Source organism: Drosophila takahashii, chromosome 2R (assembly GCF_030179915.1).
Source record: "Drosophila takahashii strain IR98-3 E-12201 chromosome 2R, DtakHiC1v2, whole genome shotgun sequence".
Lineage (NCBI taxonomy): Eukaryota > Metazoa > Arthropoda > Insecta > Diptera > Drosophilidae > Drosophila > Drosophila takahashii.
Genome location: NC_091679.1, coordinates 33,020,780 through 33,048,572, shown reverse-complemented (window position 1 = coordinate 33,048,572; position 27,793 = coordinate 33,020,780). Strand labels below are relative to the sequence as shown.

At 38.7% G+C, this 27,793-nt stretch overlaps 1 protein-coding gene across 3 annotated transcripts; it reads right to left on the bottom strand.

Annotated features, from left to right (window-relative positions):
- Positions 1 to 300: 300 nt before the first annotated feature.
- On the bottom strand, positions 301 to 27,088 carry Pkc53E (Protein C kinase 53E). Of its 3 annotated transcripts, none has more exons than XM_017144017.3 (14): positions 26,959 to 27,088; positions 24,881 to 25,327; positions 17,827 to 17,858; positions 17,692 to 17,771; positions 16,427 to 16,541; positions 3,232 to 3,360; positions 2,413 to 2,569; positions 2,009 to 2,357; positions 1,673 to 1,846; positions 1,516 to 1,607; positions 1,255 to 1,456; positions 1,010 to 1,198; positions 805 to 945; positions 301 to 743 (listed from the first exon to the last, which is right to left on the bottom strand). In XM_017144017.3, the coding sequence occupies exons 2-14, from the start codon at positions 25,078 to 25,080 to the stop codon at positions 591 to 593; spliced, it is 2,013 nt and encodes a 670-aa protein (XP_016999506.1). In that variant the 5' UTR covers positions 25,081 to 25,327; positions 26,959 to 27,088; the 3' UTR covers positions 301 to 590. The 3 variants fall into 3 exon arrangements, with proteins under 3 accessions (XP_016999506.1, XP_070068326.1, XP_070068325.1); XM_070212225.1 differs by lacking the exon at positions 16,427 to 16,541 and adding an exon at positions 12,771 to 12,882; XM_070212224.1 differs by lacking the exons at positions 16,427 to 16,541; positions 17,692 to 17,771; positions 17,827 to 17,858; positions 24,881 to 25,327; positions 26,959 to 27,088 and adding an exon at positions 3,629 to 4,371.
- Positions 27,089 to 27,793: the final 705 nt, after the last annotated feature.

The window sequence follows — 27,793 nt, the reverse complement described above, 5'->3', positions numbered from 1 at the left end:
GATTTGATCATAATGCCGGGGCTAGCACTACAATCGAATGACGTTTGAACCTGGCCCAAAACTCCTAGGTCTCTCACTTCCTTGCTCTGTCGACGAAAAAACGGGGCTTACCCGCGGTATTAACTATTAAAATCGATTACTTGGCTACAAATACACTCAGATGTTGGCTAAAAAGATAACTTCCAAATGGAATATGGAAAATGCAAATGCTCAAAGCTTGCCGAAATATTTATTTTGGAATAATGGTTTAAAATCGGACAGAATCGATGAAAGGTCTACGAAGAGTGATAGGCTATCAAGTATTTGAAATGTTCATTTTTATTGCTTTCTTTTCATTTGGCTTTAAGTGAGGACGTGCTCTTGAACAGTATTCGAAAATTCCACAACTAAAGCTCTGTTTCACAGTTTCTAGCACTTAAAATTAACTCAAAACTTAACAATTCAATAAATATAGATACACATAATGGTCGAAAATCAAACAGAAAACTTAACAGAGATAAACAAGATGTCTTTTAGCGATCAATATCAAAATAGACTAATGGGACACAACTCGCAGCATGGAAACTAGATCGAATCGGATCGGATTGAATCTATGGGGCAAAAACGTATTCGGTATTCATGTAGGAGAAGCCGACGAATTCCGATTGATCCAGGTTCATCATAAACACCTTGTCCGTGGGCGTCAAGTCTGTTTTCTCTGATGTGAACTGCTTGTCAAAGTTGGACACATCCTTGCGGTGTTTCTGGATAATGAAAGGATTAAGGGTAAGATAAGGTAAAGGTATAGGGATGCAATCTGCTTACGATCTTCGGCTTGAATGGTGGCTGCACTTCGCGATTTTCTATTTTCTCCCAATCGATGCGTCGGAAAAAGGGATGCAGGCGCACATCCTCCTCGCCAGAGGAACCACAACCCAATCGCTTGTTTGGCTGCTTGGTTAGGAACTAAAGAAGGTTTTTTTTTTTAGTTAGTAGTTTAAATTTAGATAGTATTTTGTTAAGAACTTACGCCCTTGCAGGCCTCTTTGGCCTCCTTGCTCAGGCTCTTTGGATAGGACACATTATGATCAGTTATGGCGGCAAACAGCTCCTCCTCATCCTCGCCATCGAATGGTGGCTGACCCACTAGCATTTCGTAGAGCAGAACTCCATAGGCCCACCAGTCCACCGATTTGCCATAGGGTTGATAAAGAATAATCTAGGAAAATGTAAAATGTTTATATTTATTGGGTGGCGCGTATCTCTTAAACCCACCTCGGGAGCTATATAATCGGGGGTACCGCAAAATGTCTTTGTGGTCTTGTCACCCATTATATTCTCCTTGCACATGCCAAAGTCGGCAATCTTCACATGTCCATCTGCATCCAAGAGGACATTGTCCAGCTTCAGATCCCGATACAGTATACCCTTGGTATGTAGGAAGAAAAGTCCTGCAGCTATTTCAGCAGCATAAAATCTATTGAAGGGGAAACAATAGTTAAGGGTAACGATGGTTGATTTTAAAAGGACACTTACACAGCCACTGGCTCCTTAAACTTGCCAAATTGTTGGATTTGGAACATCAAATCGCCTCCATTTACGTACTCCATCACAAAGAACAATCGGTCCTGCAGAGGAGGTATTCTTTATCTATTTTTGGATACCCCCCTCCGATGATAGACTCTAGACTCACCATTGTCTGAAAGCAGGAGTGCAATTGCACCAGGAATGGTGGCTTCTCACCCAGCGCCAAAACACGCTTCTCAATCATGGTGCACTCGACGTCGTCGTCCTGGATAATCACATCCTTTTTGAGTATCTTAATGGCATACAACTCCTCGCTGCCCTTGCGCTCGGCTAGCAAAACCTAAAGGTATTAAATTAAATGTGGAAATTATTTACAAGTAAACTAAAAGAGGTGGCGTGGTTGATATGGTTTTCCTGAATGCATGGATTTGAAGTAACTATATTTAATTATATATATTGATATAATAAGTAACTAATCTTAAGTCAGAGGCTATCTACGCACCTTGCCAAACGATCCTTTGCCCAGAACCTTGATGAAATTAAAGTCCGTGGCCCGAATCATGTCCTTTTTGGACGACGTATGCGTGTTCGTGTCGCTGCGCATCACCATGGGCTTCTTCTGCGACGGCTTCTGCTTGAGCTTCAACAGATCCTGTTCGTCATCCGCACATGGCACATTGTAGTACTCGCCCTCGTCCTGGGTGAGCAGCTTGAACCAGCCGTTGGTCGGGTTCTTGATGATCTCCGAGATGCCGAAGGACAAGGCGCCCATGAAGTCATTGCGTGAGGTGCGATCCCAGTCCCACACCTCGATCAGGATTCGTCGATCCTTGTCCTCGGGCTTCAGATCACTAGATCACATTTGGAATTATAAACTAATATTATGGTTACTAGAAAAATACTTACTAGCTGAGGGTCTCGTTCCAGACAGGATTCAGGCATGCCTTGATGGTGCGAGTCTTCTTCTTCGACTGATCCTTGTCGTCTGGGATTAGCTTCACCTTCACATACGGATCGCTGAGTCCGTTGGGGTCCATGGGTATGAGATTGCGACCCTCCTTGACTGAAAAGCAGGACAATGGAATGTGGGTAGTGCAAACATTTGTGCCATAAGCAGTCAATTAGGACCCATCCCGGTTGAGTGAAAACTTCGGCCACAAAGCAGCTACAGAAATTACGTGAAATATGCTCCTGGGCACGGGACAAAGCATTGTGTCCCGGAGGATACACCCATCCATCCCATCCAGCCACCCGTCCCGCTCCTTTGTTCTGCAACTGCAGTCTAGTTTAGTATTCATTATGTGGCATTTGCGGCTAACGAAGGAGAACGAATACGGAGAATTTCCTTAAGCGCGCATAATGAATTAATGCAAATCGTAAGCAATTTTCCCAGGAGCCCGAAGGACTTGCAACTTTGGGCCGCCAAGCTTTCCCCAACAGGAAACGAAACGAAACGGAACGCATAGCAACTGAGAAATACAAAGGCGCAAAGACTGTGAAAGAAGATGTAACATTTTAAGCGCGTTGCTTGGCAAACTTTGCGGCTTCCCGGGGCATAATTTTTTTTTTTTTTTCATTTGCCCTCATATTCCGTAAACTTTTCGCCCACTCGCCCTTTAGCGAAGGCACAGAAACAAAATAAAAAACTTAGACCGCTCGCCCATAATTGGTAACAATGCTTAAGCGGCTTAAATTTGTATTCCCCTGGCTTTAGGGGCCACTTACTCTGGACAGTTAGCAGATTCTCCTTGACATTGATCTCCAGATAAATGCGACCCCGTCGCTCCGTGTGATCGCATCCGCAAAGACTGGGCACGTTCTCCTTGCAGCGGGCATGCACGTTCATGTCACATGCTGAAGAGGGGGGTTGGAAAGAAGTTGAGAATCTTTAGTTGTCTGACCTTGGTTAGTCTGAATGGCGAAGGAGTTAGGGGTTGCAAATAGAGTTTGGTCAGTGGGGTTGATAGGCATGACTTGGATGTTGAAGTAGAACAAAGCACACGCACACACACGCACACGCACAGAGGTACAGTCTCGCACACACAACTAAGTGAGGTACAGTCTCGCACACAGATAAAATGTGAAGTACTTACCGTGCACGTTGTTGGAAACTAAAGTTTACCTGTGTATACTCTGCCGTTTAATCTGCCCTGTAGCTGCATCTGGCACAACCAATCAGTAAAAAAAAACTGAAGCCAATTTCCACCTATCGGACCCACAGGTTTTGTTTTTTCCCCATTTCACTGCCAGCGGAAATTGACAAACTGTTGCTCCTTCACGATGGCAGCTGGGTAGCTCCTGACTCTGACAAGGGGCAAGCGTTCAATTGGAAATTATTCGCTAAAATCGAATTGCTATTCATTTTCATGAAACACGTTTTGCTTTCAATTAAAACACTTTGCCGCCATCATCGGCCATCATGGGGCATCAATGGGCATCATCCTGTTTGTGCCGATTGCTTCAGTTTCCTCTCACATATCGGCCTTCCCCGACTTTTCCTTTCGGCTCTTTTCTGCTGGCAACATTCCGCTTTGGTGAAGTGTAAAATTACTTTTGGTTCCTTACCGCCACCCTTGGCGAGGTCTTAATTTCGCTCAAGCGAACGTGGCGTATACGTAATGTCCGGCTCCCCCTGCGTATGCGTGGTATTTAAGATACGTTTTGCGGGGCGGCCCTGTGGCATGTTGGTCAGCACAGAATGTGCAAAAATGTGTACACAAAGGCAAAAAAAGGGTTTCCTTTGGCGCGTTGCAAAAAAAACATACAGATACGAGTGTGTATTCATAATGTGGGCTCCATTTTGGGTTGTACCCCTGCATGCATATATGTTTGTATTCCTTGGCTGTTTGCATACACTATATAAACTATTTTTTTCTATATGAAGTGTTTTTGCAGTTTTGTGGATCAGTTAAAAGTCTCATATGATGGGCTTCAAATATGTTAGCTTATAAACTTTGAAATTTGTTTTAAATTTAAGTTACAATTTTGCTAGCAAGCTCTTAGCTCATGTTATATTTTTTATTTAAGCCCCAAACATTTTTTTTCGTTTTAAAAATGAGTTTAATAAAAGCTTTAATCAGATTTTTGGCAAGAAAAAAAACTACATTAATAATATCTAAATTTATGATAAGAAATCATAAAAACATGTTATATTGTTTAAAAAAAAATTTGGAATAATGAACAATAGTTCCAAAAATTTTTTCTCTTCATCTTTTATTTGTTATGATTTTTACAGCGGCGTCTGTACATTAATATGGTTCGTAACTGACGATTTTCCTTGTTAATTTATGTATTGTTACAGCATCTTTCACTTTTCTTACAAATTTCTGTTTCCATTTTTAGTTTCTTTTTGCATGAAACGTATTTTGGCAAACAAAGTCCATTGTCACAGCCTTAAAAGTTTTTTAATTAGAAAGGTATACAAAATAGTGGATTATATAGAAATTAATATACAAACGTTTTAGACGAAAACCTTCCGAATAACTCAGTAAAGTTAAAAGAATTAAGAACAATAGGATACTTAGGTGAATTGCCATTTTGGTAAATGAGACAGATTTTAAGGCGTTGTTAAAGTTTGTTTATTTAAATTACGCCATTAGAAATTGCTTCGTTTCAGTTGGGGAACGCTTAGCTGAAACTTACAGTAGTTAACAAAAAAATGCAAGTGGTTCAGCGTTTTCCCTTCCTTCCAGACCTATTTGTTGTTACGCAACATTTTTGTAGTTTCCCACAGAACACTGATGATCTAGGAGACATACACTCAGTGTCCGATGGAACGCAAACTCCAGCTCCACATCCTTAAATTGCCAAATATATGATTTGATTAAGATTTAAGTTTCAAAAAATTGTACTAACGTTTGTAAAGAAGGGAAGAACAAACGCCAATAAAACCCAACAGGAGAGTAATCGCACATAATATTAAACACTTCACCATCTTGGCTCTCGAAATAACACTGAATGATATATTAAGTCGTTTGGCATTGTGAAAACGCTTGGCTATAAAATGCATGACGAATTTCTTATATAACCCCGATGAGAATTATCGTGGTTATCGATCAAACAAGAAACTAGGTTTACGATATTTAAACCTTCATTGTTTTTCTTTTTAATACTACGATTACACTCAAATTTCCAATGTAAGTTTAAAATCTCAAGGAATATATTTGTAAAGTCAATAAGTAGTTTATTAAAAGTTTTGCTCTTATACATTTTCACCCTAAATCATTGCAAGATTTTTGCAATTTAACTAAACATCTTACTTAAAGTAATAATCAACCCATTGAACAAGGAACACACCTTGTCTGTCTAAAGTGTCCAAAAGGGGTATTGACGGTATAGCAGCGTCCATAACTTGCACATTCCGCTGAAGTATTTGAAAAACTTTATGAGCTAGATTCTTTATTTAATTCGAAAACACACTTACGCCAATTAGCGGCTCTAGAATACAAAGTAACGGACAGCAAAGATATGAGAAGAAAATAAATCGAGAAGGTATCCATCCCTCTCTAGAGTAACAAATAAAATGGCTGTACATGAGGAGAAACTTCAGAAGCTTTTTTTAATTGTTTGCGTGATAATTGCAATTGCCTGGAAAGGGCTTGGCATGGAATTGCTTATTTCACATGATATATTGATTTTGTAATTATATATTACAATTCTACATTAATTACACTGTATTACAAAATTAACCCATCCTCGATGGATGCCATAAGATTGTGTTTGCTTCGAGTCCACAACTTCACAACTATCCATAATTTTGGCAAGACAAATTTTGTTCATACAATACAACTCGAAATATTGAACAAAAATGGTCAGCTTTCTGAAAGGATTTTTGTTGGCAGCCTTTCTGAGCGTGATTTTTATTATCAGTGTATACTCCACATAAATATTACAAACCCACTATATAGTCAAATGAATATTTTAGGATGCGGTGGAGAAGGATATTGTGTACCAAAAAACTACATATGCCAGAGCATACGTGGCTTCTGCAATTCAATTGAAAAGTGTTGCAGACGACCCAAAGAAGGGTGGAGAAAAATAAATTGGTTTAAAATATAAACGTTTTCGAATACTAATGTTATAATAAAATTATCATTTGAGATTTTTACTAAATGTCTTCGGCAAGGAACGTAGTTAATGGTTACTATATGGCCATTACGAAATATTTCTGTGAGGTTTCTGTGACACACCAGAATAGATCAAAAATAAAGTATTATGATTTAGATATTATTAAAACAATTTAAAACATCACCAAAAATATCAACCATATTCACCAAACTAAATCCCCGATTTATATACGTTAGCAAAGGGTATTTAAAAGTTATAGTTGGTTTTCGAAGAGTAACATGTGGCAAGTAGAAGAACAGCATATGATGTTTGACGCGTTTCGATTGTAAAATTCAAACTGCAGTTACATCCAAAGATCTAAAATGTTGCACAGGGTAACCAAAAAAATGTAGTACCACAATATCCTTGCCCTCAACCTTAATAACCCTGAAATGTCGTCTATCCAGAAAATAGGAAACATTTTTAATTTTGTTTAGTCAAAAATCAATCAGGGCTCCCAGGACTCCAAAAAGGCCTCCCTCCAGGCCTCATACCTCCAGGCCTATTTGCAGGAAATCTGCAACATTTTTCACGTGGATTTGAACAAGGGTGCCCAGTATTTGCACAATCGTTATGCCTAGTGGTACACCATCCGACTTGGCAGCCTAAGTTAATATTAGATCGTGTGAACAAGGGCTGCATTAAAATAGGGTTACGTACGTTCGCCGTTCTCTTGGATACCGTTGCCCACGTCCTGGATTAATAATGGTAATAAGGAGAGCTGTCAGAACACATACCCAAAAGAAGCGGACCATAATGATTGATTCAGTTTCTTTCGGGGTTCCATATATATTCAGAAATTGTGTGCTAAATTGATCCATAAGCAACATTTGGTTCTTGGGTCCCAACATTTAGTTGTTATTCGATGACAACGGTAAGTCACAGGGAAACCCCAACCCGATCCGCATCCTGATGTTTGGATTGGACTACGTAACCGATGGCTGGAATTTAAAGGCTGTTGTATTATACTTGCAGAAAGACTTTGTCTATCCCGCTGCCTTATCGCAGGACTAGCGATTGTAGTCAGGAGAGCTGCTAGCAGAAAGACCCAAAAGATGAAGTTCATTATTGTTAACTGTTGCAAAAGACTTTTTCAAGTGATTTATATATTAAGACGAATACTAAATCAATATCTGGGTCTTTCAGAAATAATATTTATGCACGAGGGAGCTGTCACTATAAAATACTTATTTAATAGTTCAATACCGCTTGTTAAAGTAAAATTGTATGGAAAAAGATCTGCCAACAAAAAATACCCGTCCAGTTTGCGTTTTTAACTTTTAACTTTTTTTTTACTTAAGAGAGGCTTTTTAATAAAGGCCCTATCTCCTTGCAATTGGCACTCTGGAAAATTTGTAAGACCTATTAGCAATCCAGACTTAAGACGGGAAATATTATTTATTTATTTAAATTCCTAGCACTACAAGTGACACTTATATATTAATGTACTAGTCACGTGTTTAGTTTACTTTACTGTCGGCTTACTGACTCCGCTTACTGAAAGCCATCAGCTACCAAGCTACCATGTCAGTATCGATAATATCGATACTTTTGATATTTTTCAAATATCGATGTACCAACTTTTTGTCCGCTATTAAAAAAATCTCAAGAAACCGCGAATTTATACCCTTGGATAAGAATTGGTCGCTTTTCGAAGAAAAACAAAAAAGAACAACAGCGAATTCTTCAAAAGTGGAGGAATTTTTTCTTCACTATTGTATGGTATCAATTAAACTAGAAAAATTACCGCGATTTTAGTACCAAAACCAAACAAAACGAAGATCGTTTGAGCGATTTGGACCAAGAATCGAACAAAAAATCAACCGGAAATTCTTTAGAAGAAATTCAAATGAATTCAAATTTTTGACTAAGAATTGGTGTCTTTCTAGAGATCGTTGATGCAATTCAGCTCAATGATAAAAAAAAATCAACCACAAATTCTTAAGAGGAGGATCCTTTAGTCTGAAAGATCATAACAAATTGTATTTTAACAATGAGACCCGGAAAATATGATTAAATAAATTTACCGCTTTTTTTTCTAATAATAATATTTTTAAGAAAATTATAATATTTTTTTATTTATCTTTGAAAACATCGATATTATCGATACGTTAACGATAAAGTTTGGAAAATATCAATACAATACAATAATATCGATAATTTTACAGCTCTAACCCATCATATGCTCCCAAGGCCTCGGCCTCCCTCCTCCAGAACTTCCAGAACTTGATCCAGAACTCGATCCAGGACTCCCTCCATACCTCCCACCTCCAGGCCTCCCACCTCCAGGCCTCCCACCTCCAGGCCTCCCACCTCCAAACATTCCACCTCCACCTCCACTTCCATATGCAGGAAATCTGCAACATTTTTCACGTGGGTTTGAACAAGGGTGTCCAGTATTTGCACAATTGTTATGAATAGTGACACACCATCCGACTTGGCATTCTAAATTAATATTAGATCGTGTGAGCAAGGACTAGATCAAAATAAGGTTTGGTTTACGTACGTTCGCCGGTATTTCTTCGATACCGTCGCCCATGGGCTGGATTAATATTGGTAATAAGGAGAGCTGCCAGAACACATACCCAAATAAAGCGGACCATAATGCTTGATTGATTGACTCAGACTCTATCGAGGTGCTATATACTCAGAAATTGTGTGCTAAATTGATTGGTCTGTGTCTAAAAATTGCTAATGGGAGCTGTGTTTTTTAAAGAGGAAATAAATGTGACATTTAGACACAGATTATCCGCGAAGCTCATTACCATTCCTAATCAGTTCTAGTCAATTTACAAGGGTTTTGCCAAATACAATGAATTTTAGTCACCCAAGAGTTCTTCTCATGCCATCGATATAAGCTGGATTAAAGATCGCAGCCAAGAGAGCTGCCAGCAGGAGAATCCAAGATCATAGCTGTTCATAGTTGTAACTACTTGCTTTAGACTTTTGTGTGAGGTTTATATATTAAGAGCTAAGCTAAATTGATTAGTCTGGGACTGAACTATTATGGTTTGTAAAGGATATGGAATTTGGCATTTAGACCCATGATAATCGCTGTAGCACATCACATAAATCCATTGGACCATTCGAATTGAATGCATTACAAGACCTAAATAAATTGATCAGTGCCTAAAACGAAATATATATTTAGTTCATTTTGAATGCTTAACTACTTAAAAAAGACTGAAATGTTAAACGACTCTCTCATATTTGTTGATTTGTTGTTGGATTTGGGAAAAAGTATAGGATTTAGGAAACTATTTCTATTTATGCTTTTTTTAAGACAACCTTTTTTATTTTTTTCGCCTCAGGAGGAGTTTTAAAGCCGACAAAACGCAGTAAATAAAATTAGAATAAGGAGTGGTTACGAAAGTGTATTCCGTTCTCTTTTGCTCCATAAGCAACATTTGGTCCTTGGGTCCCAACATTTATTCGTTATACGATGACAACGGTAGGTTACAGGCAGACACCATCCCGATCCGCATCCTGATGTTTGGATTGGACTATCAGTAATGGCCGGAATATAAAGGTTAGTGTAATAAACGTACTTGCAGTAAGACTTTGTCTATTCCGCTGCCCTACCACAGGAGTGGCGATTAGGAGAACTGCTAGCAGAAAGACCCAAAAGAAGGTGGTCATTATTGTTAACTGCTGCAAAGCCTTTTTTCAGTGGTTTATATATTAAGACGAATAATAAATCAATTAGTCTGGGTCTCTCAGAAATAATATTTATGCACGAGGGAGGTGAGTTTTTGACTGTCCTATTGGGTTAGCATTTAGCTGTCCAACCCTATAAAAATACTTATTTAATAGTTAAAAAGATCTGATAACAGAAGGGGTCCTTAAAGTTTGAGTTTTCATTTTACTTTTAATGAAGGCTGCATCTTCTTTAGCAACATTAAGTTAGGACCGCAAGTACTACCTCTTACAGCATTTTTCCCTTGGCCGACATAGATTACGACTTCCTATCTCCTTGCATTTGGCCCGAATTGATGCACAGTATCCTTCATTATTAAAGCATTCTGAAAAATGTATAAGTCTTTTAGCAATCCAGAGTCTACTGCCGGCTTACTGACTCCGATAGGGAGGATACTGAGACCATCCAGAATCGATATTAAGGACCAGGAGAGCTGCCAACAGAAGGACCTTCAGGTAACCGATCATCTTTGTGGGGTAGGGGTAAGATCCAACTCAATTGACTGTTCGAAGAGCTTTTATACTGTTTCGCCTAGTGATGTGGAAAATTAATTTGCCAAGGTCTGTTATTACCCGAAAGACTTGAACCAGGTTTTGATTAGCACGTTTATTTTTTGATTTTAGCACACAAACAAGATCTTTGCAGCTAAGAACATCTCATAGAATTAAAATCACTTTGCAGTGGGGAGGATCTATTTAACTATATATTTGATTTTTTCCCCAAGATAAAAATCTTGGGTTTTAATAAAAAACAAGAGAGAACGCTATAGTCGGGTGCCCCGACTATCAGATACCCGTTACTCAGCTAAAGGGAGTGCGAAGAAGATGGAGATAAAAACTTTGATCCGCCGTAACTTTTAAACGAATGGTCCGATTTAAAAAATTTCTTCCACATTTCGATACACCCAGAAAAATGATGGACAACATTTTAGGTCATGCATATCCTAAAACATTTTAAATGGACTAAAAGTTCCTTTTTAGGTCATGTACTGCCTAAAAATTTAAACTTTTGGTATATTTGCCCTACTATTTAGGTCCCGTATAGCCTAATATTTTAGGTCATTGTGGGCCTTAAAATTAATGCATTTTACCTAAATAAATTTTCACGGAACTCTGATACCGTTCTAGCGACGCTATAATTCCCAACCAGTTATAGCGCGGCTTGCATGGTAACCCACTTCGATCGTTGAATAAAACAGCGATTTCACTGCTGAACAGTGAAGCCTCTTCGCTCGTTTTTGTGTGTTGGAATAAGGACGACTTCTTGAAGACTAAGCCGACATTGACCTCGAGTTAGCTATAAATTTCTCTGTATTTACTTTATAATATGAAACATTTTTCAGTACAAATTTTTAGGCCAAAGAAAGCCTAAAATTTTGGATAGGGGTTTTCTCATATTTTAAGGCAGCGTATTACCTCAAATCTAGGCCAAAAATTACCCCATTTTAGGCCATTAATGGCCTAACATTTTAGGTCATACAATCCTAAATTTTAGGCCATTCAAGGACTTAGCTCCAGTTTTAGGCCAATTTTACCTATGTTCTAGGCCATTTTTTGACATTTTAGGTCATTTTTTTTTCTGGGTGTAGGTATTCATAAACACAATAAAACTGCATTTTTACTTTTTCGAAATATTGAAATTTTTAAATCGTATATAAGCGATTGTGCGCGTTAGAGGGGGCGTGGCACCCTTTTGAAACAAACTAATTTCAATTTTTTTATGATTTTGTTGTAAATTATAAGGTAGGTATATATAATGTTAACTTAATTATTTGAAAAATTGTTTTTAGCATACATATGAATATAAAATGCTTGGAGTCGGAACAATACAACCATAAACACATTTACATTTGCTTCGGGTCAGGCGACCTTTGTACGTGTTTGTTTAGGTCAATAGCGCGTAATTCATTTAATTGGTTGCCAAAAAAGAGCAAAATATTACCTTGCTAGATATTTATACTTTAACAGCCCCCGGCGCCCGATTCTACAAATTCGAAAACATATTGTTGGCCCTTTAAAATTAGTAAACATTTATTAAGTGGCTTTGCAAACTTGACATGCACTTGCAATAACGTGAAAATTAACAAGTTTTTAAGAATGTCAACGAAAAATGAAAAGAAAATCAACTGCAGGCAGCTGGCGAGGCAAAACAAATGGGGAAAAGCGGGAAAAGCTGGCGGAAACTTGTCAGCGACAGTGACAAAAGCAAGAACAAACAATTCGCCCAAGTGTGCAAAACACTCACACTCACGCACACAGTCACATATACATTCTGGCAAACACAAACACAAAGACAAGTGCACACTTGAGCGGAACAAAGCGCTGCTAATTGTAAATTGCAACAATCTAAAAACTCTGCGGCAACGCCACCAAAAATGCAAATGAGTTGGGACACTTTCGCCGACAAAGAGGGGGGGTTATACTATACTACACTTTATAGGGGAGACTTTAGGAGACTTTACCTCGACACTTGAGACCCTTGTGCGTGATGCCGTGCAAAAGAGACCCACAATGATCACAGAACGTCGGCGACAGGAATGTGACATTCTGCCATTTGTGGGGCATTTGATGCGCCTGCCCGATTTCGAGTTCGGTTTGAAATTCGAATTGGAAGAGAAAACTAATGGAAAATTAACGCAGGGCATGGGAATAGGTGTTCGTAATAGCTACATAGGTGCAATTGCAAATTAACACAAAGGACTACAAAACAACATGATAAAAAGGACGCATGGTATGAACAACAGAAAGCTGATACTACTGAAGGTGATTTATTATCTACAGAATTTTGATTTAAATGAGGAGATATTTTACTATCCCAAAGGATAATATCGATTTGTATAATTGAATATTAAATTTGAAATTTAGTAGTTTAAATGGAAAAAAAACTAACTTTGTTTAGAACCCGCAATTAAGGACTTTCAAAGATGGTTTCAATAGCATTTTGGCCCCCAAAATTCAACCTCTGTAGGGGGTTTTGCTGCAGATGCTTTCCACTTCTGCAGTTTTGCTTTCGTGCTAATGAAATAAACGCGACGTTAATTGAGTTGCAAGTTGGCCATCACATGTCACAAACAGCGAAATCAAATGAAAATGGAAGAGGGTTTATGGTGGCAGTGTGATGAGTGGGTATATACACACATATACACATGTATTATACAGTATAGAACATAAGTAACTAGAGCGAAGGTTGCAAAGACAATTGCCGCCTAATCCTTTTCAAGGAGCTCTTACACTCGCACAAAAAAATCTTTCTCACACGTGACATTGGCTGAAAACTTTAAGGTTATTTCTTTTCGTGGGTGAGGGGAACTATCCTGCGATTGTTGTGTCAGTTTGCGGTGGGTGGTGGTGCCCCAGGCAAGGACATTTGATAGCATTATGCGCCAGCATGAGCATCCACTGAGTAGTTCCCCTGTAGTAGTCCCTCCTCCATCTTTCTTTTTATTTTTTTTGGGGGCTTCAGCCATTTGTTGTTTGTCTCTGCCAAGGTTCAACAGCTGCTCAGCCATTAATATCCTTTTGCTACCAAAAGACAAACACCAGCAGAAAGCAAACACACTCGCACACTCAGACATACGGACGGCCTTGGCACAACGAAAAAAGTTGTTGCATACTTTGGCGGGCATGCTCAAGGCCGCGAGGGTGGGCAGTGGTCGATGTGGGGGCGGTGGGGGATTTGTTTGGATAAAATGCAATCGCATTGAGGGTAAACACGTGTGTGTGTGCGGCCTCCAATTGGAATCGCCTTTGAGAGACCCTGAATAGCCACAGGTGCTGACACTCGAATAAACCCCTTGACATTGTGGAAATTTTGGCTAAAGAGTGGAAATTCAATAGCCCTGAAGATAGGTTTTTTTAATCCTAAAACTTTAAAAATTTATTTTAGAAAATGTGCATATATATTTTGTTTACATTTTTTGAAAAAATAATATTACTTCTTCTTTTAAAAGGTCATGTGTATGTTCTAAACCAATTTACTTTACCCAACATAAAAGTTCAATCCACAGTCTGTTTTATTCTTATCATTACGTCACAGTATCAGCCACATGAAAGCATCGTAAACAAACACCCCGCGTCACACATTTCCCAATAAGTCTCTTGGCCCACGCACACTCACGCACGCAGATAGAATTTCATTTGGCTAACACGCCCCCCATTTGACGCCTACTTATTTGCCACGTGCCGGCGCAAAAAAATTTGTAAAAAATATTTGCAGCGTGAATTTATCACAGCATTCCTGACGTCGCTCGCTGTCACCTAACAAATTTGAGCACCCCTCCATCCATCGAGAAATCCCGCCGCCCCACTTTTCCTTATCGCTATCATCATCATCTAGCTGGATGGGATGGCAGCTTCCATTACTCCATTGAATGTAATTTTTGGTATATAAAACGCCGGCATATATACTATAACTGCCAGCATATTAACAACTGATGCCCGATAACAAATGGGGTGGTGCGAAGTTGGGGGAAACAGCGTTGGCAAATATAAATTGCCATGTCATTTATTCCGACAACGCAGATAAGAGAAGTTGGGCGGTCATATGGACTCGGGGCAGGGCTCCTAAATGCGGTCATATCGGTGGGGATCTGCCTGCCATATGATAGCTTTTTATGGGCCCAACTGCATTTGTTTTCAATTTCCGCTTCAAGTACAAATTACAATCAAATTTCGAGGAATCCCAATCGATTCTGTTCAGGTGTGAAGCTAAGCTTTGGCCCGAAATTGATTTGCCTACACCTGTCGCAATAAATTTGATCCGATTTGATGCACACAGGGGTGGCAATAAAGAGCCAAAAGATGTCGCACAAACACAAATGACAAAGGCAACATGTAAGGTTATTAGGCCAGATTGTATTTCACACACAGGCCAAAGGGAAAAAGCCACAATTGGGATGGGATGAGTGGGTTGTGCTGTGAGCATTTTCCAGAGGCAAATTTCATTCAGGGTTGCCAGGGTTATAACATCGCACTTGACGGCACAGTTGGAATTGACATTTGATTTTCCAATTCGCCGAATGCTCTTTTATTGCCTCTGCATCAGGTGTTTACTTCTGACTCCTTCTAATTAGGCCAGTTGCTATGGCTGTGAATTAATTACCAGGCCCACTTGGAAGAAGGTATAGTGTAGTTACAGTTCCCCTATGCCTAAGTGGATTAGAAACTACTCAGGGAGAAACACATTGTATTCACAGAAAAGGTTGATAACTTTGCAAAATTACCATTTGTATTTGTTAATTTGTAGGACTTCTGAAACATGAGCTATCAGCTTTTGTGTGATGGTTATTCTGTTTTGGGATCCTTTCTGAAATTTAACATTCTTCCTATTCTTTTTATTTGCAATTTAAAAGCTATTTGGGTTAAGGAATTTGTAGCACTTATGTACATACACATATATACCTCGAGGCAGGACCTGAAAAACTTTTTATCTGTGGCACTGCTACAATTTGTTAGTGGGCCCAAAAACACATTAAAATTATATTTATATCACAGGGCAGCTGCACAAAAATGTCTAAACAAATGACGAGCATTGTTCGGCAACTAAGTTGGGCCCTCTCCACTGGAATCCTCGGAGTATCCCTGGCATGTGCATAATTATGCAAATGAATTGGGGTTGGAAGGGGTGGGGGAAAAGTGGGCGGAGAAGTGGGTTACACGTGGCACACAGAGAAAACTTTCAGTGCGGTTCGGTTACGAGGAAGTGAAAAGCAAGCAAGCAACACATATATATATACGAAAAAACGAGAGCCTTTGCCCGGGTGTATCGACATATTTACAAAGGTGCGGCCTGCTTACACATATATCTGTATGTTTGTAGGTTAAACAATTTAAATAATTAACTTTTAGGGCCTGCAAAAGAAACTTTCTCCTTGCTGTTGACCAGGTCAAATTGCGTTTAAAATTTAATTCCCACACAGACTCACACACAAACAAGCTCACGCATACATTATCATCATTATTTACACTGACAGTTGGGGTTTTTTCGGAAAAGGATTAAAAGTTAAGTGAAAGAGAGAAGCGAAAAACTTTTGTGGTTAGAGATAGAAGATAGAAGCCGGAGGGGAAAAACACTTATTGGGGGTAAAAAAGGGTTCTAGCTTTAGGGGGTTGGGGTTACCTGAGCATTTGAGACCCTGGTGGTAAATGCCATACAGCAGGGAACCACAATGATCGCAGAACGTGGGTCCTGCGTATGTGAATGGCTCGAAATTGTGTTGAGTTTTTGGTGAGTCCTTTATTCGATTATTTTATTTTTTTTTGTGGTTGCAACAATTTCAGTTTCAATTTCGATTGCGAATTCATTTTGTTTTGTTGTGTTGTTTTTTTTTTGGTGCGTGGTTTCGTGACAGCGTGAGTTGGACAGCGAATTGAGTTTTTGGTTTGATTTTGGTGGATGCACACATGGAAAAGAATACAAAGTACAAATTTTGTTCATGGTAAATCAACAGAGCACAATGACAAATTAACAATTTCGCGGTTAACTTTCGCACTGAAAACATAACAAATGACAAACTCTACATAAGTTTAGTGTAAGTTTGCAACTGCTTTTAAACTAAAATATCTTTTCTGTATTTTTCATGTGCGTGGTTGGCGGGGGAGGAACTGAAATTTAAGCCGAGAAAAAACTACTTCATTTTATAGCTGTCCCGCCCTAAAACCCAATCCATCTGAGACTCTTTTCTCTATATTCCTGCCATATTTTGCTGTCTCCCCATCACAGAATTTTCGCTTGGACAGTACACTCTAAAGAAAATTCATAGGATTTTATATACACAGGAAGAGATTTTTTAATTCAGAAAATTAAATGAAGATTTAATTACGATTTGTAAGTAAAATTAGCTAATAAATACACGCCCTAAAAAATCCATTTCTTTTAAATAGTTAGCTATTAATGTTTGCCCCCAGTTACGGTGGAATTTCCTTTAAGAAATATATATTTCGCCATCATTTCTTCTGGTGCTGCGGTTTGCCTGAATAAATACACAGCGTAGAGAGCTGCTGTATGCGGAAAAATCCAAATGACATTTTCCATAACCCAGCAGCAAAAGGAAAACTCGCATTTTTAGCCCGAGTCTGCTTAGCTGGCAAAGCAAAGTTGACAGGCGAGTCGGGACGAGAGGACCTGACAGCTGGGACTTTTGGAACGGACGGACGGACAGACGGACGGACGACGGACGGAGCCTGGCATAACCGAAAATCCAAATGACAGTTTAATTTGACAGAGCCCACAAAGACTAAAAGCAATGCAAATAAGACCCCATTCCATTCCGCCTCCACTCGCACAGGAAAATGCAGTCGGGTGCCTTATCCTGCACATATACATATACATATATATGCACATATATTTTATCCTATTTAGCATATGTGTTGGTGCGCACTTACCGAATCGATGCCTTTATCCTTGCCGGGGCAGATGAAGGTGACATATTCGTGGCACCGCTTGTGCACCACGTAGGAGCAGACTGCAGGCGGAGAAAGGGTTATTTGCAGGTCGAAGTTCTCGAAGGGATCCCTTACCTTGGCACTGAAATCCTTGCTTTCCAAAGCCCCTGCAAAAAGCATGAAAATAGCAAGGGGAAACGAGTCAATTTGTATTCGCAGAGATAAAGTTACGTCCATTACATCAATTAGCATAAATATTTAATGCAGCATTAATCAATAGGCTACGAGAAGGGGGACCAATCGCTGGCCCCATGGGCCGTTTAAAATTAATCAATATAAAAAGGGCTCGAGGAATTTATAGAACCTCACAGCGAAGGCCTGCTTAAATGTCAACATGTTTGCTTTGCTTTTATCGTAACTACTCTAAAAACTTGTTTACCTTACGTAATCATTTAAGTGAACAGCGGTGGAATGCCATCAGATTAAGTTTTCACGTTGTTGTTCAAAATAACTATTGGGAAATGTACCTAATTTAAGTTTAAATATTTGGTCTACTGACTAAACACGCATTGATTTTATCATGACTTCTCCTAATAAGCTTTTCTAATACATATTTTAAATATAACTAGTACACATTGTGAATTCAGAATAATTTAATACAGATTTTTACCAATATATATCCGAATATGAAAATGAACGATAATGGTTTTGTTATTATTATGACTACATAAATTTGTTGTGAAATATATCTATCATAAACCACAATAATTTAATGAATATAATCAGTTTTAATAATCAGTTTAATAAAAAATTAACGTAATAATAACACAGGCCGACAGTGTTTTTGGTGCAGCCCTATGGGCATTAAATTGTGTTAATATAGACGGGTATAAGCATATCTGCATACTTAGTTTTCGCGTTTAACGGGTGGTATTTGTGCAATCGCGGTTTGAAAAAAATAGCAACATTAATTGTTTTGATTTAAGATGTCCTCGAGGGTCTGTGCTTAGTTGTAATAAAACCTCTGCCAAAAAATTGCTTAGATGCCCTTCTAAATAATTGCATTTAAGGTTCCATCATAATTTGAGTCAATCAAAGCCTATGCGCCAATGAAGTAATTTGTTCACCTCTATTCCCAACCAACTTGATGCGGTGAACAGGCTTAAAAAAATACAAGGAAATATATGTGCCCTAAAATATTTGACAGGCATCTAGAGGCGTCTTTCACCGAATTTTTAAAATAAATAAGACCATTATACGTCGAAGGATGGAATTTATAGAATTTTTTTCATAGGAACGTAAAAAGTAACAAGTATTTTTGAGTAACTATTATGTAACGAGTTGGTCGTGACTTCACACAGTAGGTTTTTTAAAGATAACAGTGGCGTAGCCTTAAAATTGTGGGGGGAGATATTTAACAGGCATACTAACCCCTTGAAAATACAAATTTTCGATGTTCGGCGCCTACTGCTAAACAAATTGAAAGGCAAATTTCTACGAATGTGTCAGATATTTATGTAAAATGGAATTTCAAAATTCTTGTTACTTTTCCCGTTCTTACGGAAAAAATTCTATAAATTCCATCCTTCGAAGTACAATAGTGGGTTTTATCTCAAAAATTCGGGAAAAGTCGTCTCTAGATGCCTGTCAAATATTTTACGGCACATATTTTTCCTTGTATTTTTTTAAGACTGTTCACCGCATTAAGTTGGTTGTGAATAGAGGTGAACAAATTACTTCAATGGCTCATAGGATTTGATTGACTCAAATAAAATTGGAACCTTAAATGCAATTATGTAGATGGGCATCTAAGCCATTTTTTGGCACAGGTTTTAATACAGTTGGGCAAAGACCGTCGAAGATATCTTAAATCAAAATATTAAATGTTGCTATTTTTTTCAAACCGCGATTGCACAAATACCACCCGTTAAACGCGAAAACGAAGTATGCAGATATTCTTATATACGTCTATATTAACATATTTTAATGCCCATAGGCCTGCACCTTTTAATAAAGTCCATTTTGTTGACCTGTGTAATAGATATCTTCAAAAATGTATACAAAATTTTAAAATGTATACAAAATTTATCATTTAATGCCAGGAACGCAACATAACTTTCTTGAATATTTGCCTATTTAAATGAAGAACTTAAAGCCATACAGAGCCCCTTTCCGGACCACTAGTTAATGGCCAGGACCTGTTGTAGGGCCAAAAGGCTGAGACTTCCGTGAGCCGCTCCCAGCCGTGTCCCAGCCCTCGACCGTAAATGACTTGACCACAAACCGCTTTGCCAACCCCTAAGCCTTCGGTGTCCAGTCCGGGCTGCAATTTGGGACAAGGCAAATTATTCACATGCACGATGGGAAAACGCATTTATATAAATTATAAAAGGAGCAAGTTGAGGCGCTGGAAATTGTTTGGCCAACTTTTGCAACTGCAGTTGAATAAGTTTCAGCACGAACGGACCGAAACCCGGTTAAAGTTCGGTCCGTTAAGCCAAAGTAAAGTTGATCCGATTAGGTCGTAACCACTTGGACAATTCACACAAATCGGACAATCGGGCGATTTGTTATCGCTGACTTTCATAATTCAGTTTCTTCTTTTTTCTGGCTCGGCCCGCATTTTCCATTTAATTTTAATTCCTTTGTCCGACCAGGTTGTCTGTTTCTGGCTTTTCGCTGTTTTCAGCTCTCCTTGGTTTTTTTTCCCGTTTTTGTTTGCCCATCAAATGAAGTGAAAAAGCAATTTTCCCGCGCCTGCAGTTATACTATGATTCCGTTTTTCCCCCACCCCTCCAATGGCGCCCACGCAATTTTTTATGCATTTCAATTTTTAATTAAGCGCATATTTTGCAGCAACGCAAAAAAAACTGAAACAAAGGGAAGGGGTTAAGAATGTTTGCAATTTAAGTTAATTAATTAAACAAAAAGGTTTTTATGCCCTGGATAGCTGGCAGAAAATGCATTCAAACTGTATTTGTATTTAGTTTGCATAAAACTAGTCAATTGTTATGACAAGAGTGTTTTTTAATTAGGCGGAATTTGAGCAAATTATTCGCTGTTATGGGTTTACAAAATAATTTTTCTTTCCGGAAGCTCATAAAATTACCAATATGGTTTGTTCCGATTAAGTAACATATGTGACACACATCTTAAAATTAATTTCACGAGCTCTTTTTTATTACTTTACATTTTGAATTTAATTTCTAAACAAGATAGGGAATTAAATAAATTTTTTAATATATATTTTCTTCCTTTTAATTGAGATTACTCATTTTTTAAATAATCTACCACATGATATCAGCCACACTTTGATTAAACCCAATTATCATTTGCAAAATGCAAATTGTTGTGTTCAGGGTATTTCGAGGTTCTATCTGGAATTTCCATCGTGACCTTTTCGGTTTCCGCGCTATTATGCAAATGACGTGCCGTAAACACGGCAAATGTTTCACCTGCTGCCCGCAAAAGAAGGCGGGTGACACTTTTCTGCCGCTGTGGCTGCCGCACCACCCAGCCAAAGAAGGCACCCCCTCAACGCCACACCCACTTAACACCCTCCGGGGGCCCAGATACGTGCCTGCAACGCCTTTTTGCAACACCGAGCGCTGTGTGCGTGCCCCCAAAGTCCCCGCACTATTAATTAAAAGTCGAAACCAAGTGTAACAGTGGCTGGAGTTGTTAATTAGCTGCAGCCCCCAAAAAACGGGCGTTTACGGCGGTGGGCGTGGCTTTGAGGCCTGTTTGCTGGTATTGCTGTCAAAGCGCGTTAATTACGTGTAATAATGATGCAGTGCCGGCAAACAGCTTTTTGCGATTTTTTTGTTGTTGCTCTACGCTCATTTTGTTTTTGGGCGTTGGGTTCCTAAATTTTGGTTTCGGTTTTGGCCCCACCAGGGGTTTATGGGCATAGATCGATGATGCTGGCGGCTGGTTGCGCATTTTAAACAGCAATTAATTTAATTATTGCCAAAATGTCTTGGCCGACAATTAGCTAAAGAGCCCAAAGCGATGACGAGAGTCACAAGACGAGCTTAATAAATTGGCTGCGTTTTGTGCGAGCGACTTCCATATCCATTCATTAGACTCCGGCTTTAGATTGTCAACGCAACGCCCCGACATTATGACACTTTGCGAAGAGAGACAGCGTGTGTTTGTTTATTAAATATGAATTAATATCCCTGGAATTGCTCGTCAAAGTGTCTGTGGTTGGAGGGCAACTCTGACTATGAATATTAAGTGGCGAATTAATTAATTTGTGTGGGGGCGAGGCGACACACTTCAGCTTTCTTTGATGGCAATTCGATGAGCACATTTCTAAAGGGTTTTTAAATTCAAATGGAGTTCTAGCACGATTCTCTAGCATTACTCAACGGGGTGCGTAAAATAAATCCTTCAGAATACCTACATCCATGCATATCCCGACTGATAACCGCTGTAAAAACCAAAATTCTGTTCAAAATTCATGTCAGCAAATAAGTTTTCAACGTTTGGATTTTTTGGAGGGGAATTTAATGCGCATGAAATTGATTTATAATCCACGGGGATGCTGGCAGACCAGGAAGTGACTACTGGGACTCGGCTGCCAGGAAGGCCAGGAAAGTAAACAGGTTACCCCAATATAATTTCAGTGTTTTTTACCCGGCTCTTCTGTTTGTTTTTGCTTAGGGAGCAACAATGGATTAAGACAGATTTTGGCAGCCTTACCTAAATTAAATATTACACAGGTTAGCTTTTGTGCTTGTTGTACCTTTTGGCTGAACTTTAGGACCACGAAAAACAACAAGCATTTCGGGGGAAACAGCTTGACTTCAGCTACAGTGATCATTAGATAAAACAAGACTTGAAACTAATACTTTTTAAACAATTAGAAAAAAATAATTATCCAATTTTCATTTTATTTAAATATATATTTCAGATTTAAAAGTCATAAATAGTTCTACTTAAGAGAGTTGGGTCAATGGAATTTGTTTGAATTTAAACTGATTTCATTTTTGGTTTCCTTTGAATTACTTTGTTACTTTTGGACATTTTTAATAAATTGAAAGTGAAACCATTTTAATCTTTTCTTGAAGATAAACAAAACCATGAATAAATAAACGCATGCACTTCAACTAGATTGCTTGTTTGTGAATACACCTTCGAGAATCGTTCGAACAACTAAAGTCTTGCATTTAATGTAGTGGTTTGCCGAATCAGAATATATCGGGATTCATAGGCATAAAGCTGACCACAAACCCAAGTCTTTATTTATTCAAAAATTGAGTTTTGCTAGCCCCCACTGTGGGTGCTTTGTTTTTGTTGCCATATGTTTCTTTTATTTGCGTTATTCTGCTATTGTTGCTCAGTTCTTTCGCCTTGTCAATATACATTTATCGATTCCCACCACTGATGTTATGTGGACGCATTGCTGGCCATGCTTGGTAGACCCACAAGTGCCGTCTAGGGGTTGGGGGATGGGGATGGGGATGGTTTTCTATGTACAGTGGGGAGCAAAAGTGATTCCATGTTCAGAATATGCATGTTTGACAGATCATAAAACGTAAACCAATGAAGCAAATGAAACAAACTTTTTTTTTCTCGATTCCTTATTTAATTTGTAAGAAATAAACTTAAATACCTCAATAATACAAAAAGAAATGTAAGAGAGAAAATTAAAAAACAAAAACAGAAGGCATGTACTCAGTTTTGCACCTTTTATGAAAAATTGTAAAAAAATATCAAATTAATATTTGGTCCAAAGACCCTTATTGTCTATTACATTTTTTATGCGCTTTGGCATACTCTCAACTAAATTCTGTAAAATTTCTTTCGGAATTTGGTTCCATTCAATCTCCACGCGTCTCCAGAGATCGTGGAGGTTGCATGGGGCCGATTGATACTGCCCGAGCCGTCGCTTCACAATTGACCATAAGTTTTCAATTGGATTGAGGTCGGGACTTTGAGCTGGCCACTCCATGACCTTAAACTTTTGTTTTGCCAACCATTCTTTTACAATTTTCGCCGTGTGCTTGGGATCCCCATCCTGTTGGAAAGTGATTTCTCCTTCAGGATAGGCAGTCTTATCGAGAAAATTGGGAAGACGGGTTTTTAAAATGTTTAAATAGTCCTCTTTTAGCATTATCCCATCAATTTTGTGCAACGGCCCAACGTGCCACCATGTGAAGCACCCCCAAGCCATTATATTTCCTCCTCCATGCTTTACGGTTTGCTTTACATGATGTCTCTGAAGCTTGTCACCGGGCCTATGCCAATAATACTGCTTGCCATCCGACTGGAAACGGTTAAACTTGGATTCGTCCGACCAGATAACACGTTTCCAGTCTTCTATAGTCCAGTTTTTGTGTGTCTTTGCAAATTTTAACCGAGCTCTAACATTTTTCTCGGATAGAGCTGGTTTATTTTTTTTAACAGAAGCGATATATCCAATTCTACCCAGTGCTCTTCTGGCTGTCCATCGACTAACGGTTTTATTTAACTCCTTAGAAGCCTCTTTTGGTGTTAAAAGCTTATCCTTCCTCATGTTGGACATCATAAGTCGAGCGTCAGAGTCCGTTAGAAGGCGGCGGCGACCATTCAATACGGTTTCGGAACAAACATGTTGTCTCTTTTTCACCTTGACCACCACTGACTGACTAATTTTCAGCTTCTCAGCAATTGTGCGTGTCGAACAACCACTTTTAGTCATGGAAACAATACTATTTTCGGTACCTCGCGATAATTTCTTCATTTTACAGATATAAATTGGAGACTAATTTCTTAATTCATTAAATCTACTTTGAACTATAAGAAATGTGCGATATTCCTCATTATGAAAACGAATAATAAGTGAAAAAGACATAACACGGTAAATCTGCAAGTATTGATGATAAGAAAATAGGGAGAGCAAAAACAAGTGCGAATAACGGAAGGTGCAAAACTGAGTACATGCCTTCTGTTTTTGTTTTTTAATTTTCTCTCTTACATTTCTTTTTGTATTATTGAGGTATTTAAGTTTATTTCTTACAAATTAAATAAGGAATCGAGAAAAAAAAAGTTTGTTTCATTTGCTTCATTGGTTTACGTTTTATGATCTGTCAAACATGCATATTCTGAACATGGAATCACTTTTGCTCCCCACTGTATGTGTTTCTATGTAGTGGGGGGTTCTATAACGAAGGAGGTGGGGATGCTTGGGTCTAAAACTCACCAGATAAAGTCCTTGCAGTGGGAACAGAACGTGGGCTGCTTGAAGAACCGGGCGATGAAGCAGTGATCCTTGACATTGAAGACGTTCTTCTTCTTCAGGGCTCCCTTGCGAAGGCGGGACTTCATTTTGTTCTCGCCCACCGCCTCGCCCTCCGCCCCCTGCTGCTGGGTATCCCCGTTGTTATCGCTGCCCTCCGACATTGTTGCTGCCTCCTTGCGTTGTATTAAATGTTCTTTTTGTTCTGTTGCTGTTTTTTTTTTGTAGCTCGACGGGTATTTCGCAGCGTTTACAAATCGCAAAGGTTCTTTAACTTGCTCACTTGTTGTTGCCGCATTTGGTTGATGGTTGATTGTTGCTGCTGCTTGTTACGTTCTTCTGGCTGGCTTTTGTGTTTATTGATTTTCAGTTTTAGTTCTCGTCGTGTTTTTATTAGGCCTTAAACGCCATCTAACGTTAATAACGGGCGAGAAATAATAATAAAAATAATGATTCCAAAGCTGGACTCGAGAACCCCGCTTTAAATTGCTCAGAGCGATTTGCATAATTTTTATTAATCACTGGCCGCACGTTCGGCGTTTATTTAATTATTTTTCACTCGCGTCCCGCATCGATTTCAATTGATTTTTCTCATAACAAGCGCAGCAATTAAACAAAAACTCAGGCAAATGTCACCGGGAGACGGGCAAACAAGCTCATAATTAGCATTAATTTTAATGCGCCGACGGCCGATTGTACAAAAGAATTTCTGAAAGGGTCTCCTCTCTCTCGGGGGAACAGCAGCTAAATAATAACTGGCAAATAATATAATTTTTCCCAGCTTGTTGAATGAGAGACGCAAAAAGAGGCGAAGAGTGAGCGCGCGTGCAAATAAAAAGCGAAGTGCAAACGAAATAATTTTTATTTCAATGCTTTGCTTTTGTTTTTCAGCTTTATTGAAATTTTTGCAACGCCAATTTTTGTGTGCTTCGCCAACAGACACGTTCTTGCTGGCCACTGCTCTCACCTGTGCAGGTGGGCCAATTCGGGATTCGATTGGCAAACACCCTATATTTATTATGACTTCGCATCGCCATCATAAATATTAGTTTGTATTTTTCATTTGCATTCTGAATCTGCAACAGCTAGTTTTCTATTAAAACAGATTTTGTTGGTTACGAAATTCTTCAAACCTATCAATCTATTGTTTTATCTAGTAATCACCTAATCAACTGCATTTAAATCACTCTTTTCGTTAAATTAAATTTTTTTAAATCTTTTTTTGACTCATAAGTTAAGTCAAACATGAAAATCAATCATATTTTGTTAGTTAATGTGTAATTCCTTAAAAACTGATTAAGCTAAATTTAATTAATTTCAAAGCATTTTTTGATTGGGAGTTGTTATTGTTGGTTAAACTCAATTTTTTATTTTTATATTTTCCTAAACTTTAAATTAACTGTTTAACATTAAAGCAACTCTTTTGCTACCCTGCCTGGGCATACAAAATCTACAGTGTTCACATTGATTAAAGCCACAATCCAAAGACGGAATCGCAAACACGAATCCACAAAGGACTCAATTGAAGCTCTGTGTTACTGTTACTGCCGCTGCGATTGTGTTTGTGAGCGAAAAGCAACAGTTACTATCATTTCCGTATCACTTGGCTTTGCCGTTTTTTTACGTTATTATGCCATTTTTTTTTCTTAATGGTTGTAAGAGTTATGACCACTTTTTTAGAAACTGTCACGAGGGGTATTATTAAAATTCCTTCTGATTAATAGTGCCTGGAAATTCTAGTAGTTAAATTTCTAGTTTCAAGCACTTGTGCCATCCGCATTTGGCGGTTATTTTGTTTACTTTTCTACCGATGACTTATTCTGATTGGTCTTATTGGGACTACACTGCACTACACCCACGAGACGGGAAAAGTTGAGGAGCAACTGCCTTTGGTGGCGAACCGAAACGTAGTGAGCGTGCGAATATTTTCACACGAGCGGAAAATCCAAGTCCGTGGCCCGTGGTGAATTTCCCAGCTGTCGTCCTCTCTCTTTCTCCCTCTCTCTTCGGGTTACACAAGATTTCTGCTCGCACGCACTCACACACTTGTTGTTGTTGCTGGAAAATGTAGGGGCAGTTTTTCCCCAGTTTTCCTTTTCAACCGCTTGGCACTGCGAATTTGTATCGTTTTTCCGGCACGTGCGCTTCGCTCGAGTTACAAACGCGTTCTGGCCAACAGACTGCCTTGTTTTCTGGAGCAAAATATCCGTAGAGAGCTTTCGGGCGCTCTGTTAGCCAAAAGCAGCGCGCTGTTAACGCTCATTTGCATCCCGGCCAGCTGATTAACATAAGTAAACCCAAAACCAATCCAAAGCGAACCAAAACGTCAGACCCTGGAGCCGGAGCCCCGATGACGCTCTTGGCGATCAGGCCGATCGTCAACGCTCTTGGCCGCTAATTGATTCGACTGAACGAAACTTGTTAAATGGTCACGGGCCAGCCGGTTTTGGGCCGACTTCGATTCCATGGCGAAGAAAAAGTTGAACAAGAAGTGATTTGATTTGGAAATGGAATCCCCTTCGCAGCTGATCGGATGGGAGATAAGATGATCTCGATTTATCAATCCAAACGGATTTTAAAGTCTTCTAGATTTTTCGTTTTTCGAATAACTTATAGCAAGGTTAATATTTTTTCAATACCTTATAAGAAGATCATTAAAAATTGTTTATAGTTACCTAAGTAATTTTTTTGATTAGATAAAAAAATATTTCTATTCCTTAGTTTATTTCTTTTTAAGCTTTAATTGCCTTGACGTATTTATCACATTATTGTACAACACATATGAACGCGCCTTATAAATATTGTGACTCATAAAAAGATAAATATCAAAACCTAACAAAAATTGTGGAAAAATTTCTAAGTGAACATTTTGGAAAA

What these genes read in the sequence shown, in the direction of transcription:
- Pkc53E (XM_017144017.3), bottom strand. Translation starts at nt 25,080, where the DNA reads ATGTCGGAGGGCAGCGATAACAACGGGGATACCCAGCAGCAGGGGGCG. An exon ending in TGGAACGAGACCCTCAGCTA is followed by an intron (nt 2,358 to 2,412) that starts GTAAGTATTTTT and finishes AATGTGATCTAG; the next exon opens with TGATCTGAAGCCCGAGGACA. An exon ending in GCAAAGGATCGTTTGGCAAG is followed by an intron (nt 1,847 to 2,008) that starts GTGCGTAGATAG and finishes TAATACCTTTAG; the next exon opens with GTTTTGCTAGCCGAGCGCAA.